A 16270-nucleotide genomic window follows, 5' to 3' on the forward strand; every position below is an offset into this window, starting at 1 on the left:
CATTTGCATTTTCTGGAGTTTTATATATATGTGCATATACCTACACATACGTGCAACCATACATCATGCACTCTTCTCTTCACCTGGATCCTTTAACTCAGCAAAGTAATTTTGAGATTCACCCATGTTGTAGTACGTGTCACTAGTGTGTTCCTTTTTGTTGCTGAGTAGTAGTCTATACAATGAGTATGCCCTAGTTTATTTATCCATTCAGGCATGGATGGGACACTTGAATTGTTTCTAGTTGCTGGCATTACAAATAAAGCTCCTAGGAACATTCATGTGTAAGTCTTTGTATGCATGATGCTTTTATTTCCTTGGGTGAATATCCAAGAGTGAAGTTCCTGGGTCATATGGTAGCTGGTCCAGTCCATACTTATTGAGGTACAAGAAGTTTAACTTTTAGGAAACTGTCTAGCTGTTTTACAAAAATGGTTGTCCCATTTTACATTGCCTCCAGTAGTGTGGGAAGGTTCCAGGTCTACATGGAAGAGGTTTCCCTGATAAGGAAACAATGGAAGGATGAAATTATGTGTAATGCTCAGGGAACATCAAATAGTCCTAATTGAGCAAGTTGAGTGATAGTGGGCCACAAGGCAGAAATTTTATTTTAGGCCAGCTCATTGAGGGCTTTGGTATTTGGAGTATACATTCCAGGTGATGGAAACTCGCTGAAAGCTCTTGAGGAAGGGATACTTTGGCCTCTGGCTCTGAACATTGTGGCTTCCCACCTGCATACTATTCTCTCCCTCATGCTGTTTCCTTCCTTAGAATACAATCATCTGCTTTTTTTTTAAGATTTTATTTATTTATTTGACAGAGAGAGAGACAGTGAGAGTGGGAACACAAGCAGGAAGAGTGGGAAAGGGAGAAGCAGGCTTCCCACGGAGCAGGGAGCCCGATGCGGGGCTCGATCCCAGGACCCTGGGATCATGACCTGAGCCGAAGGCAGACGCTTAACAACTGAGCCACCCAGGTGCCCCAATCATCTGCTGTCTTGGTACCATTTTGGTACCATCTATGGAAAGACCAAGATGCAACTGAAATGTTCACTTGTCTTCAATTTCATCCCTCACCGCTGAATTTCTTTAATCATTCTTTTATACGTCATGGCCCCAAGTCACACTCATATTGCCGGGGAGTTCCCTATTTATCTGAGGTCTCTGAAAAGAGTGAGGCTTGTTCATGCAACATCACCCACAAGACCAATCCCTTTTGGAAGATATATATTTAGACACTTCTTTTTTGGTCTTATTTTTATGCAAAGTGCAAACTAAAATAACATTTTAAAACAACAAAGGTAAAAATCTCATTGCTCGTTTTGCCGAGACCAACATGAGAATATGTGGACTGGATCCAAGGAGAAAAAAAAAAAATCACTCTGCCTCCCTCCCAGCTTCGGTTGGTTTAACCATCTTGTCCCTGATCCTTTGCTCTTTTATGCTCACCAGGTCTTCTTCACTCAAGTGTGGCAAATTATGTAATTAGTGAAAGAGCAACAATTTTGCCGAGAAAATGGTTATGTGTTTATGGATGTTCAATGGCTCAAAATGTCTAATGAAACCATTTAATGGGCCCAGAGAAAGAAAGCAGAACTGGGTCCCAGCCAGCTCTGCAAAACTGGAGATAGCTGAGAAGCACCCCCCCGGAAAGAAGGCCATTTTGAGACACTGCTTGGGTAGCAAGGACTCATCCCTGGGGTGGCCTCAGCACCCATTGCTCTCTCCTCTGCACTGATACAGAACAAAATAACCAGTGAAAAAGTTCCCAGGAAATGGTCTGTGGCTTTATACAGTCCGATCTATACCCTTGCTAGATTGACATCTTTGCTGTTCTTCCAATTTTCCATAAGATATTCAAGTCATTAGAGAACACTGAACCTAATTGTTATTCTCTGAAAGCCTACCATGATATCCAGGGGTTTAGACTATGCAGTTCGCCTTCAATGGTGTTAGCAACTGGACAGGAATATGAATAATATGTGTGTGTTTTATTCTGGGGCCTGCAGTTTGGTGTGCTAGAATGTGCCTCACTTCCTCTGTGCTCCTCCAGAGCAGAAGGGGCTTCCAAATACTAGCCTCAGTTCAGGATGACAGCCTTTCCAGAGAATGCCATCCTTTAGTGTGCCTTTTGACAAAGGGAAATGCCAAAACACACATGGGCTGGGGGTTTGGTTACTTTAGTTTCCTAAACTGCCCTGGAGAGTTTGATGGCTTTGACATTGAACCAGTGTCAGAGCATAACGGAGTTCACTACTACAAGGTACATTTCATAATATATTTTCTACTATTTGGAAGTACCCTAGACTAGGGGGGAATTTTTTTCTGGGGTCTTCCCAGGACACCTCACCCAGGCCATTGCTTGGCCATCTTGTTTGGTTTCCCATTGGCATCTCTGATCCGAGAGACAGAAGGATGGGAGGGGGACCAGGCAGCATGAAATGCACCCTTCCTTCAGAATAGACAGGGGGAATGAAGTTGGTGAATTTAGCTGAGGTCGAGCAAGAGCATTCTAGATGGAAAGGCCAGTAGAGAAACTTCACTAACCTGAAGCTGCATGAACATTCAATGTGGGACCCCATCTGTTTTGTTAAATTGACAATTTTCTTTAGCAGGAAATAAAGGTTCATACTGAGTTTCAGACCAGCTACAGGGTAAGAAATAGCCTCACTTTTTAAAGACTTTGCTTTTTAAGGCATTCGGCCTGTAACCTAATTTCATTTGATGGAGTTTGTTTTTCCTTCCCCATTTGCTGCCTAGAAATGTGCGCTTCATTATCTCCTGCAGAATTGGGGTTGGAGGGGGGCGCCGGTAGGAGCTGGAGACTCAGAGTTCTCTGGGCCTCAAAAGCATGTAAAAATATAAAATAAAATAATATTAAATAAAATGAAAACAAATCATAAGAGCAGCCACCGCCGTGGATTTGCTGTCTCAAACACGTCACACCACCCGGCTGTAACTCCTAAGGGGGACTGCCTGGACCCCTCCAGTTTCCATTTCATAAGCATGGAGACAAGGCCAGACCCAAATAAGCAAAGGACAGCACCTTAGCACAAACACACACAGGGACAGATTTTCTCCCAGGGAAATGAGGTTTTCATTTGAGAGAAAAGCTCACATCTATTAGGCCTCTTTTAGAATACAAGAAATTAATACTTTGTTTTAGATTTTTAAAAAATTCAAACCTTCCAATGTTCTAACATGAAGATGGGACTTTATCTAAACAAATAATTATAATGGAATATGATTTCCTGCATTACTTTAGAACTGTTTTTTTTTAATATTGACATGAGGGAACACACACACACACACACACACACACACACAAGTGATTGTAGAATATCAACTTTTTAATTTAAAAAGAGTAATCCAGCAGTTACCCGGGAGAAAAGACACACATCACCATGGCTCTCATTAGCACTGGCTGGCTACGTGGCTACAGCGCCCTCAGCAAGTGGAAATGAATTTACTTGATGTCACACAAAAGAGCCACTCCTCTCAGGATCCAGTGATCTGGGGACAAAACTGTTCGCAAATACACCACAGTGATGAAGGTCAAGTCAGTACGCCTGGGTTTCTTGTAAATAGGACACACATACAGCTTGGGGTCCTTGGGTGCGGTGGAATTAATGGCGAAGATGTGCAGCACAGGCAGCTGCGTGAAGAGCACCTTGGGGGCAGGTTCTGTAAGCTTCCCATTCCGTCTGTCCCAGGCAGCTCCATCCATATATAGCCCATAAATATATACACCTTCCTGGAAGAGTCAAGCATAAGGAAATAGGATTTTTGAAAAAAATGAGGTGCTGTGAGATGGACATCCATTACCCTAATAAGGGTCGTCAGCTTAGAAAGAAGACATACACCAGTCTTAAAACGCCACTGAAAGAACAAAACAACCACTAGGCACATTGTATTAGTGAAATACTGAGCCCAATTTTCCCCTGTGGCCTATCTTGGGGCCATAAGGGCTGCAGAACTATTGCTTATTTGAGCCTAGGGGTAGCCCAGTGGGGACAACAGACTTAGGCAGCAGAACCAAATCACCTCTACAAGGAACTAAGTCTCGGAGAGATCTGGTCTGAGTCAGTGTAGGGTCAGAACAAGGAATGGGATTTGGAGCTGGGAGCCACATGGGATCTCAGCCTGTGCCAGCCAAGCCAACCTGCTGCTCTAACCATCTCAGCGGTAGGAGGGAGTGAGATAATGTGCGGCCAGGCCTGGCGGGCAGGTGAGTCAGAGCGCCCCCAGAGGCCAGGTGTGGTAGAGTTAGCGAGGGCATAATAGGGCCTGGGTGCGTTGGTTCAGCAGGAGGGGCAGTCATTCCCTGTTTCTCTTTCACACAAAGGAACCCTGCCCTTGAGGTCTTCACCATTAAATCTGGGGGAAAGACATGAATTGAATACCAGCACACCCTTGTTACAGGGGCTGCCTGGTGACCAGCACTGAGACTATGTGAAAGGCCACCCTGGGCTGGAGGGCTTAGGGGTCTTTGTGGAGGAGACAGCTTTGAAGGATGGGCTGCTTGGGGGAAGACAGAGGGCAGAGGGCAGGCGTCCAGGCAGCAGAAATAGTACAAAGGTAGGTAGGATGGGTAGGAAAGCCCAAGCATTTTATTTAGCAGAGGGTTCAGTGGTTATAAAATAAGTTGGGGCTTGACCGTGGAAAAGTCTCAAGGCCAAAGTGAAGAGTTTGAACTTTACCTTGTAGACCATGGGGAGCCATAGAACATGTATTCAGTAAGAAAAGAAAGGCTAGAGGGAATCACGGGGGACTCTGATAATCATGTAAGCCCATAAGATATATCTATGTAGAAGATGGTGACCATTTTTCCTTTCCAATGAGGAGTAGGTAAGGGGAAGCAAATGTAAATTATAATAAAAGAGAGTGAGATTAATTGCAAAGTGTTTTCTGGAATCCTCTCATGTGAGCTAAGAGTATGAGGACCGTATTTTTTGAACCCAAACCTAAAGTACATGGTTTGACAGTAAGACCAGGAGCAATCCCAGAAAATCAGGACATATGATTACTATCATTGTCAGTGGGTGACAATTACTGTATGAATGACACAACTATTCAGGTAGCATCCAACAGTAAACTGTACCCCTTTTAGGTTCCTTTTCATCTCAGAACTCTACAAAGTCATAGTTAGAAGGTGTAGCGGGCTGAAAAGCGTCCCCCCCGAAAAGTCATGTCCACTAGAACCTCTGAACATGACCATGTGGAAATAGGGCCTTTGCAGATGGAATTAGCTAAGGTCATATTGGATTAAAGTGGGCTCTAAACCCAATATGACTGGTGTTCTTGTGAGAAGAGGAGGGGACACACAGAGACACGCAGAGAGAAGATGGTCATGTGACAATGGAGGCGGAGGCTATAAGCCAAGGAACACCAAGGACGACCTGCAACCATCGGAAGCTGAGAGAGACACACGGAACAGATTCCTTCTCCCCACCCCTCCCGCCCCGCCCTGAGCCTTCAGAAGAAACCATCTCTGCCAATACCTTGATCTCAGACTTCCGGCCTCCTGACCTCTGAGGAAAGAAATTCTGTTTTAAGCCCCCCAGTTTGTGGTACTTGGTGGCAGCTGCTGTAGGAAACGAGTACATAGCTTGGTGCCAGGAAACAGGGTGCTGCCCTGACAAATACCTCAGACGTGGAAGTGACTTTGGAATTGCATAATTTTAAAGAGAGAATTTTGGAGGGGCATGATTGAAATAGCCTAGGGTTGCCTTGAATGGAGAGGTTGCTGGTGGAAATGTGGAGGTTAAGTGTGCTTCTGGTGGGCTGGCAGGCAGAAATGAGGACCAGGATATTGGACACTGGAAGTGGCCTTGCTGTAAGTGGCCCTTGCTTCAAGTGGCAGAAAGGGCCAGAACTTGGAATTCATTTGGCCCAGTCCTTTTCCTTGACAACTGAGGGAATGAAAATCAGAGAAAGGGAAAATGAGGCTGATGTATTGAGTACCTACAAGGAGTCCTAAATGATTCCAGTTGATTCTCAAAACCATCTTTCATGAGGTTGAATCATCATCCTTATTTCACAGATGAGGAAGTTGAGGCTCAAAAAGTTAAGGAACTTTCCCAAGTTCACAGAGCAGGTCAGTGTCCAAGTAGTGGCTCCCAACGGCATCTGCTTATCTTGGGGCCCCCCCGCTCTGCCCCCCTCCGGGTGTCCCTCCACCCAGGGTCCCCCAGCAGCAGGGGGCACTGCTGGAACTGGCCCCAGAGCTTAGGACTGCAGGTACTGTTGGGTCTCCACCGCCCCCGACCCTTGTCCAGTCTGTAAGCAGCCCACAGCAGGAGCCGGAGACGTGTAGAAAACCCATTTTTAGCAAACACAAGTGTAACTTGAAATTATAAAGACATGCTCTCTGAGGAGTTCCAGTGCTTGTCATTAATTCCCACTTCAGCACTGAGGTCTCTTGGTGAGGACCAAGGAAACCCCAGCTACAAAGCCAATGGACTTAACTGAGGCACTCATAGGTCAGTGTCAAGCAGAATTTGAGCTTTTAACCCAGGTTCCAGAACTGCCCGTGCTATAGCCCAGTGGTGCCTACCACAGGGGGCGATGCGATCTCCTCCTTGGTCTGCCGCAGAACTTCATTGTGGATGGTCACGGAGTCCAGGGCCCAGCCTTTGTGGGCACGAGTCACTTCTTGCCTCATTGCTGTGAGAAAGCCTGAAAAAAAGAAAAGAGGATCCCGATGTCTTGGTGCAGTCCGCTCGAGAAACAGGAAGGGAGCAGTGTCAAGTGCGAGTTGCTTACCAATCTCCAAATGCGTGCCCTCCCACGAGGAGTTGAGATTGAACCTCAGGGGCCGATTTCTTCTTGTGTTTTGTTTCTATGGGGACCTGCAATGAGCTGGGTATTCCTTGCTGGCTGACAGCAGGAAAGCAGCACCCTTTCTGCCTCAGACAGAGCCTTGGTTTGAAATTCTCTCCTGGGGTTTCAACCATTCAAATGTCTAAAAATTGTAACCCAGGCCAAGCTCAGAGTCTCTATTTGAAAACACGCTATTTAGGAACAAGACTGGAATGGTAAATATCCTGAGATCAGCATTCCAACGAAAACTTGAATCGAGCCATTATTAAGCTTCTATTTGCTATAATGGAGCAATTTCATTTTGTCTAAGGAAACGAGGCATAATGCCAAAATAGAAAACCCAACTTTCAATTTGATCAAACAAAGCAATCACACTGGAAAGGAAAGCTATGTGTTTTAATGTGCATAATACAGTTATTTTAAGGCAATACGTGGCTCCAGATATTGGGGCCTTTCTTTACACTTAATATTTGCAAACCATGCTGTTCAATTCCATAAGAGAAATCTTTGAGAGTAGCAATTATGTTAGAAACTAGGCCCTAAACTTCAAATGGACTTCAAAACCTTAGGAAGATTTATCTGTGACCTCTATATTACATTTGGCTTCCATGTTAATAGTGAAAATCATGAGACTCTTGACTCATAATCATGAGTAAATTTTGGAATATGTATGTCCCCGCTCCTCCCAGTGAGATCTGAGAATGATTATGCACAAACCAGCACATCAGTGAGAATATCTTATCAAGTTTGACTGGGATTAGAAGGAAGAGAAAAAGTTAAAAGGCACTGAGTTACTATCCCTCAAAGCTGGAAAGAAAGAACAGGCCCCTAGCCTGGGTGAATGAGAGAGTCAAGTTCTTCTGGTTCCCAAGTCCCTTCCTAGATATTAAATTAGACAGCTGGGGAGGCATTCATTCATTCATTCATTTATTCATTCGTTAAAATTCTCAGGCGTGGCCACCGTGGACCAGGCAGTGCTCTGGATGGGATGACCAGAAAGATGAAAAGGCCATCCATCAACCCCACATTCCAGGAGCTCAGTCTAGAAGGAATGTGGAGGAAGACAAGACATATAATACAATGTTGTTATGAGCAGAGGTGTTAACAAAATAAACCACTTGGGAAGACAACTCAAGGCTGAATCGAGAAGATGAAGTTGAGGGTGACTCTTGCAAGATTACGTAGGAGTTTGCCTATTCCATCTAACAATTCCAGTTAGATGAATAGCGTGTGCAAAAAACACGGAGGTCTAGGTGAAAGGTGAGGCAATGTTGGCAGATAAGGTTAGCATAAAGGTAGAGGCAGGACTTTTCAGGGTCAGGGTTTGGACTTAATTTTGTGGCTAGTGGGAAGCCACTGAATATTTAGAGTAGGCAAGTGCTTTGATTATATTTGCATCATAAAAGGTGTACTCAGAGTGCTCTCTAAAACAGGATTTGTGTGCTAAAGAAGAATGCTTGCATTAATCCAAAAGGTCAATCAACCAGAGTAGCTGATTGTAGGGCTTTTATATGTGATTCTTTTTTTTTCTTTTAAAGATTTTATTTATTTATTTGAGAGAGAGAAAGAGAGAGGGAGAGAGAGAGCACGCACACAGAGGGAGAAGGAGAAGCAGACTCCCCGCTGAGCAGGCAGCATGGTGCTGGACTTGATCCCAGGACCAAGATCATGACCTGAGCCCAGGACTCTGGGATCATGACCTGAGACAAAGGCAGATGCTTAACTGACTGAGCCACCCAGGCACCCCTGTAGGTGATTCTTATAAAGCTATAGTTCCACAAAACTGAGAGGGCCTGGTAGTAAAGGAAGATTTTATGACACCAAAAGTTCACTACAGGGGCCAGGAAATGGTGCAAGTTTGCCTGAGAGCAATTGCTGGTCAGGGCCTCTCCGTACTCCATCCTTGGAGTCACTCGAAGTGATCTGATCAGCATGTCATTATGTTGACTTCAGTGTTCAATACTGGGGATCCCACACTCTAGTAGTAAAACAAACATCTGTGCATTTGCCAGTCGGTAGTGTACCACTGTTAGGGGAGGGAGGTCTTCAAGAGGATGCGACCACCTATGAGCTGCACCCAGGCAATCAGAGACTGCACTCCCTCCCCTGTCCTTGGAACCTGCAGCCCTCTCCCTTCCTACCTCCCAGAAGTTGCTCAAAAACATAGCCTGGAGATGATGTGGTGTTGAGACCCTCTGGATGGTGTTCGTGCCTGAACCCAGTGAAGGCCTCTAGATAAACCTTTATATTTGGTGGGTGGGTGTGATGATCTACACCTCTTGCAGCTTCCCAAGACAAGCCTCATGTGTAAATCCCCTTGCTTATTAAACCTGCTACCTACCATCCTGGAGTGGCCTACCTCTTTCTTGGGTCTCTCTCTGCCCTCTAAGAAAGGGGGCCAGTTTCAGATTTCACCAGGGAAACTTCCAAGAAGGTTGCAAACCAATAACTGGCGAGCCTGCCAGGAGACCAAAGAAACGGGCCTTGGGAAAGGCATCTGAAGGAAAAATCCTGTGTTGACCACCAACCTCTACATGGGGAGGGGTGGCCTGTATGTCAGAGGCTTGTGAACTACCACGTGCATACAGGGGCACCCCAGAAACTCTGGCCCGTTTAATGCGCTTCTTTGAGAAACTGTGCCTAATGCACTGCGGGAAAGAGAATGCCCGGCAAAGTGTTGAGAGGGAAGGAGGGGTGTTATGGGGATTGAGTGTGAAATGGACAAAACACCCTGCCATCCTAGTACAAAGGAATGCAAAAGCACAGCAATCACAACCCCAGCCAGTGGGCAGCCCCAGTTCAGGAAACGTTCATGATGAGAGAGTATACTCCCATTGAGCTTATTGATACAGCTGCCAAGTTCCAGCAAAAGGCCAAGAAAAGTACCCAAGCATGGTTAATGCAGCTATGGGATGTAGGGGGACATGGCATTCCTCTGCCTGGTCAGGTGGCAGAAAATATGAGCAACATCTCCACAAACCCTGCCTTCCAGCAGTGCCGGCATGGTGCTTGGTGGGGAGGGCTGGTTCGAGGTACTCATTCCCTTACAGATTGGACTGTTCTAGCCTGCAAGGAGGCTTGCCCAAGGAAGGTGACCTCCCTGGGAAAATGGGACCCTGGAAATCTGTAAAGGAGGTACAACAAATTCTTAGGGAGTTGGGAATGACATAGGCCATCTACACCCCCGTCTTTGCAGGGCCTGATCGGGCCACATTCACTGCAGGAATGAAAGTCAAGATACTCTAGCCTGTCCCCAGCATCTGGTATGGGACGCTGATCCATGCTAAACCCAGTTGTGGGGCAAGATATTATGGTGTTGGGAAATCCATTGCTGATCTAGGGGAAACTGACAGATCCTGGGATCTGGTATGGGCTGTGGGATAGACCCGAGACAGAGAGGGAGCTCAGAAAGTCAAAAGGCTATCCCAGTCAGCTATAAAGGGTAGAGTAAAATTAACCCATATGCAAATGTGGTTTGGCCTCATTGCTGCAGGGACCAAACCTCAACAGATAGACCATTAACCTGTGGAAAACTATGGAGAAGTCTTGAAACTTGAACAATTTGGACCTGCCCCATCTTCCCCTACAAGCAGAGGCCTCAGGGGTACAGTCTTATTCAGGGTGGGTGCCTCCTACGCCCAGGGTATTGTTGGATGCAGTCCAAGAGTGCTTCTGGGTGAGGACCACTGCAGGTGATCAGAGGACTCATGTTGAGTTCACGACTCACCTGTCCCCCAGGAATAAACAAAAGTGGCGGCTCTGGTGGATATTGGAGTTGAAGGTACTCTACCACGTGGTAAACCTCAGAGGTTTCCTGGACCCTCAGTGTCATCGATGATTATGGAAGGCAAACAATTATGATCAGGGTGGTCCTTCTGACCCTGCAAATTGGGTGAGTTTTTTTTTCCTCTCCAATACCAGAAAACATGGTGGACACTGATGACCCAAGAATGTGAGTTTTTTTTTTCTCTCCAATACCAGAAAACATGGTGGACACTGATATCCTACAAGGTCAAACTCTGCAAAACTCTATTGGTGAATTCTGCTCCAGCTTACAGTAATCAAAGCAGTGCTGAGGGAAAATGCCAACTGGGAACCCATAAGCCTGCAGTGAGCTACAGTACACTCCAGCTTTACTCACCCTGAAAAGGGGTAGCTGTCAAACAGTATGAATTGCCTGGGGGTGCAGAAGGAGATAGGAGAAACTATCCAAGAACTGCCCTGACTGGGTATTGTATGCTGTGCCCACAGTATTCTCAACAGCCTGCTCTGGTGGGTAAAAATGCCAGGTGGCTTGTGGCAGATGATGGTGGACCTACCAAAAATCACATGAGGTAGTGCCTCCCTATTCAATATGCAGCTGTGCCCCACATTGCCACCATCTTAGATATCTTGGTCATGGTCTTAGGCGTTTACTATGCTGTGCTGGACGTAGCAAATGTTTTTCTCAATAGACCCCTGGCCACTGGGTCAGAGGATCAAATTGGCCTCCATGTGGGAGGGGCAGCAATGGACCTTTTAAGTGCTTCCCCGAGGTGACCTTCATGGCCCCGCCATACGGCATGGCATGGTAGGCCAAGCCCTGTCCCTGTCCTCCTTCCCCACATCAGTAAAATGGGCCCATTACACTGAAAATAGAATGTTAGCATGTGAAGACTTGTTTCTGTGGCAGGACACTCTGCAGGCTTTGCTGGAACATTTGGGGGAGAAGATAAGCAGTGAACCCACAGAAAATTAAAGGCCCAGGCACTGCTTTAAGGTTTTGAGAGTCGTTTGGTGGGGTAAGCAGCATCTTGCCCCAGTAGCTGTGATTGATATGGTAAGCTCATCCAACCCTTGAGAATGTGAAAGAGGTATAAGACTTTGTGGAGATTTGGGGGTTTGGAGGACTTTTATTCCCCACCCAGCGTGGTGCCTCTATCCCTTATACTTCCTGACAAGGAAGGGGCATGTGTGGGACTGGGGGTCAGAGCAGCAAGCCATTTTTGAAAAGATAAAAATACTAGTGAAGCAGACGAAAGCTCTGAGCATCTCCTAACCAGTGCTACCACTTGAGTTAGATATGTCTGTGACTCCAGGAGGTCTGAGTAAAGAGCTCCTCCAGCTAGAGCTTCTCATGCAGCAGAGGCAGAACTCAGAGTGGTCTGGCTGGTCATTACTCATAAGCCCTGACCTTCAACCCTTTGCATTGACACTTGGGTTGTTCTTCTCTCTCTCTCTCTCTTTTAAAGATTTTATTTATTTATTTTAGAGAGAGAGAGTGTGAGTAAGGGGAGAAACAGAGGGAGGAGCAGAGTGGGGAGCAGAAGGGGAGGGAGAGGGACATAGCCTTCAGCAAACTCTGTGCTGAGCACAGAGCCCAATGCGGGGCTCGATCCCATGACCCTGAGATGATGACGACCTGAGTGAAAATCAAGAGTTGGAGGCTTAATCGGCTGGGCCACCGAGGTGCCTCAACACTTGGGCTGTTCTAAAGGGATTAACTCTATTGCTTGGACAATGGGAAGCCGAGGGGTGAATGATAATGAGTAGGCCATTGTGGGGTCAAGATGTATGGGGGGCATCATTTTGGTTCACCTGCCAGAGCCTGAGGCCATCCTCACTGTCTTCCACATCCTGGCTCATAAGGCACTGACAACCCCTGTCAATCAAGAAACTGATGTTCTAGCTCAGATACAAGCCCTAGCAACTGGCCCTTCAGTAGATATAGCAGATTGGGTGCATAGGAACAGCATCCACCATTGCATTGAGGTGGGATGACAAATTGCCAAAGAGGCCAACCAGATTGCCCTTGAAATACAGTGGCTTGGTTAATGGAGTAACAGCATGTTCTGTGTGTTCTAAACAATGCCCAAGGTAACTTCTAAAGGAGTCTGGGACCATCTACCAGAGTTCCCAACCAGCAAGGGATTGGAAAATTGATTATATTGGCCCCTCCCTCTGAGTGAAAATTCTAAATATGCCTTCGTTTGTGTAGACACCACATCTGGCCTAACCCAAGCTTTCCTCTGTCATCATGCAAAGCAGGCTACCTCTATTAGGGGATCAGAGAAGCTAAGTAGTATGTATGGATACCCTCATTGACTAAGACAGTGATCAGTGGTCACATTCCAAAGGTCATGATGTGCAGAACTGGGCAAAAGCACACGACATTGCATGGCAGCTCCATCTCCCCTAGAACCCGCAAGCAGCAGGTTGGGGAGGTGGGTGAAAGGACACCTGGAATATTAAAGCAGCAGATTAAGTTAGTAATAGGTAAAACTACCTTGGCCCAGTGAGCTACAGTACACTCTGGCTTTAATACACTTGAATGATCCATCAGTAGGGCCTGTTGCCCCCTATGCCAGACTGGGGACCCCTGCCAAGGTCCTCAATCCCATAAAGGTATGGAATTTGCAGGAAACAGCCACTGCCCCAGCTCTCACTGTGGAGATGCTATGCTGCTGAGAACACCAAGCCCCACCACGCCTGGAAAAGGAGTTACATACTGGAAATTGCAGTGGGATATCCTGCTGGGATAGGTGTTGCTTTGCACCCATGGATGAGGGAGATCTACCCAGTCTTCACTGGGATCCCACTGTCCTGCTGCAAGCCAGACCTGTTGAAATGCACTATGCCTGAAGTGGAACATGCATCACTGAAAGAGGGGGGAAAGTGGGGGTCCTGGTCTGGCATATCCCACCCCCAGTCCATCTGCTCATGCCTGACGGGGCTGCCTCCCTCAATCAACATGGATGGTATGCGCAACCAGGTCAAGTTCCTAAATCTGTCAGTTTCCCTCTCCTCAAGGCCAGGTGGGTATGTAGTTTTCCACTGCTGCAATCATTTGGCCACAGTCTTTGCCTGGAGGACATTCTAGCACACACAGAAGCCCTTACTAAATCCATTCAGCAAGCCTTGAATGATAGCCAACAGAGCCTGTCCTTACCAAAACTGAAACGTCTCTACTGAGAAAAATTGTCTTCCAAAACAGGATGGGGCCTTGGACATTATTACTGCCTCACAAGGAGGCACCTCTGCCATTATCCAAATAGAGAGTGTTGTGTTCATTCCTGATGAGTCTGCTAATGTATCATCTTTATTAAATCACATGAGGACACCAGTGAATGGCCCAGGTAATCCAACTCCCAGCCCCAGGGGACTTAATAAATCAGTAGTGTGAGCCATGGAGCTCTTGGTGGAGAAAGTTGTGACTAGTTTTGGGATCATTGTCTTAATCTGTGTTTTCTCTTGCATATGTCCATACTGTTGCTGTGGTATCTGCCTGCCATGTAGCCAACGGCTGCCCAAAGAACCTCCTCTATGCTAGTGAAAACCCTTGCTGACGTCTCAGGCCTGTTGCAGAGAGGGGGGCCCAGGAGATTGTAAGAGCTGGTCACAGAGTGTTGGGGGAGGTTATCAAGAGGACATGGCCACCAGCTGAACCATGAGCTTCACCCAGGCAATTGAAGAATCCTCCCTACCTCTCCTGTCCTTGAAATGTGTGTTCCACTTGCCTTTCCTGTTCCCAGAGTCTGCCCCATGGACATAGCCTATAGTCTACCCTACAGACAATGGTGATATGTTGTTGAGGCCATCTGGATGGTATACAGGACTGGACTCAGTTAAGTCCTCTATGTAAACTTTTAACATTTGGCGGGTGGGTACAGAGATCTATTCGGCTTGTGGCCACCCAAGATAAGCCTCTTATAAGTAAGTACTCTTACTTATAAAACCTGCCACATACCAATCTGGAGTGGTCTGCTTCTTCCTATAGTCTCTCCCTGCCTTCTGCATATGGGGGTTGGTTTCAGACACACCTGGGAAGCTCCCCAGAAAGTTGTAAACCAACAACGACCAAACAATAATATACAATTCTTTCTTGTAAGTCCCTCCATGAATGTCATTTTCATCATTCAACACTAAGTGTGCCTCCACGTGGCATATTAGACACTGTGTTTCCAAATAGAGTAGTTGGAATTCAATTGACCCTATTTTGTGATATTTTAAAATTCATCCCTGACCTATGAATCTACAAGGTCATAATGCACAAGACATGAATCTTGGTCTTAACAGTCCATCTGCACAAATTGAATAATTGAATTTTTCTCTAACATTTTAAATTCCAACTAAATTGCAAATTTAACCTCTCTCCATATGGCATTCAGGATAATGACATAGGTGCCAGATGATGAATGAGCGGGATTCTCTCTCATGTAACATGCTGGCTTTGAAGACTTCAGCCATTGTCAGAAAGCTCTGAAAACCTTGAGTGAATTAGGGAGAGAGCATCTCCTATCTTCTCCCTGCTGGGGGATATCCATGATGTTGTCTAGTTTACGTGAGCAGTACACCTCCTGATTTAGGTAACACTCTTAGTATGCTGGTAGATGGAATCTAGAACAGAGATCACCTTGAGCTGTCAAGAAACGAAAAGGTTAAATAAATATATTTGAGGCCCGAGAGTGGAGGGAAGGAAACTGTTCCATGGGCCATTCTCACCCAGAGAACATGGAGAAGATACATAGTTTTTCAAGTCTTGATAGTTTGGCTTTGGCTTCCTGAAAAGAAAAACATGATCTTGTGGAATTCAAACTACAGTAAATCCACTGAATTGTTCATTATTGAATTTAAAAAAATGAATGACTATCTTTCTTGTAGACTGATATCAAGGCTAATGAAATCAAAATCTGTGTTTTACGAAGCCTGTATAATTTTAAAAGACTATTGATACATTTTTCTTTATAAAAACTTGAAAAGCAGTACTTTTGTCTTGGCACCAATTAGTTTTAATAATTCTTAAACCAAATTTCAATCATCAGTGCTGGAAAAGTGATTCATGCATTCATATGTTTGACTCTCAAGTGAGAAACAAAAAGTTGGGGAAAGTTTTCACCCATAATAACCTTCTGTTCATGAGATTTAACCACCCACATGGAAATGGGTGATTTGACTATTCAAACATCTGAGTTGCATGTGGTCCAAATGAGATGTTTTGAAAAAAATGTTTTCCCTTCAAACTCATACAGCACAATGAAATCTTAAAACACTTGTCAAGTCTATTCTTTAAAAAATTCACTATTAGGCTGGGGTTATACTTTGGAAATTCAGGTCTAAAGTAACACTTGTTATGTCTTAATTCCTATAATATTAGTAACCCAACATTTCAGCAAACTAATTACTGTTGTTTGACTTGTGTAGTCAGTTGGCTTAAAGAAAGCTGTAGAGTTCAAGTATCACTTCAAACAAGGCCTAAGAAAAGCCGAAAGAAATAACTAATCAGGAAGGTTTCTTGTCTCAATTTGATCAGGAGGAGGTTGGTATTCTGTAATGATAGCACTGTCGGCCATTTTTTTTTCTTTAATAAATGAACCAGTCCTTATGTAATGGGCCTTAGGTTGGACAGTATTTCCTGTCTTATTAGTTACCAAGCATCCCAGTAGCATCTCCAAAGATGAGGAAAAATGATG

The 16270-nt window shown here is 45.4% G+C and overlaps 1 protein-coding gene across 1 annotated transcript in view; it reads right to left on the reverse strand.

Annotated features, from left to right (window-relative positions):
* Nucleotides 1-3465: 3465 nt before the first annotated feature.
* DNAH8 (dynein axonemal heavy chain 8) overlaps nucleotides 3466-16270 on the reverse strand; it is a 395922-nt gene continuing 383117 nt past the window's right edge. The window contains exons 91-92 of the mRNA XM_088024365.1: nucleotides 6556-6677; nucleotides 3466-3753 (exon numbers count right to left, since the gene is read on the reverse strand). Of these exons, the coding sequence (XP_087880491.1) occupies nucleotides 3466-3753; nucleotides 6556-6677 (410 nt within the window). The remainder of the gene's footprint in view (nucleotides 3754-6555; nucleotides 6678-16270) is intronic.

The sequence above is a fragment of the Eumetopias jubatus genome, unplaced genomic scaffold (assembly GCF_037043125.1).
Source record: "Eumetopias jubatus isolate StellerSeaLion01/CBP00866 unplaced genomic scaffold, mEumJub1_p1.0 scaffold_6, whole genome shotgun sequence".
Taxonomy (NCBI): domain Eukaryota; kingdom Metazoa; phylum Chordata; class Mammalia; order Carnivora; family Otariidae; genus Eumetopias; species Eumetopias jubatus.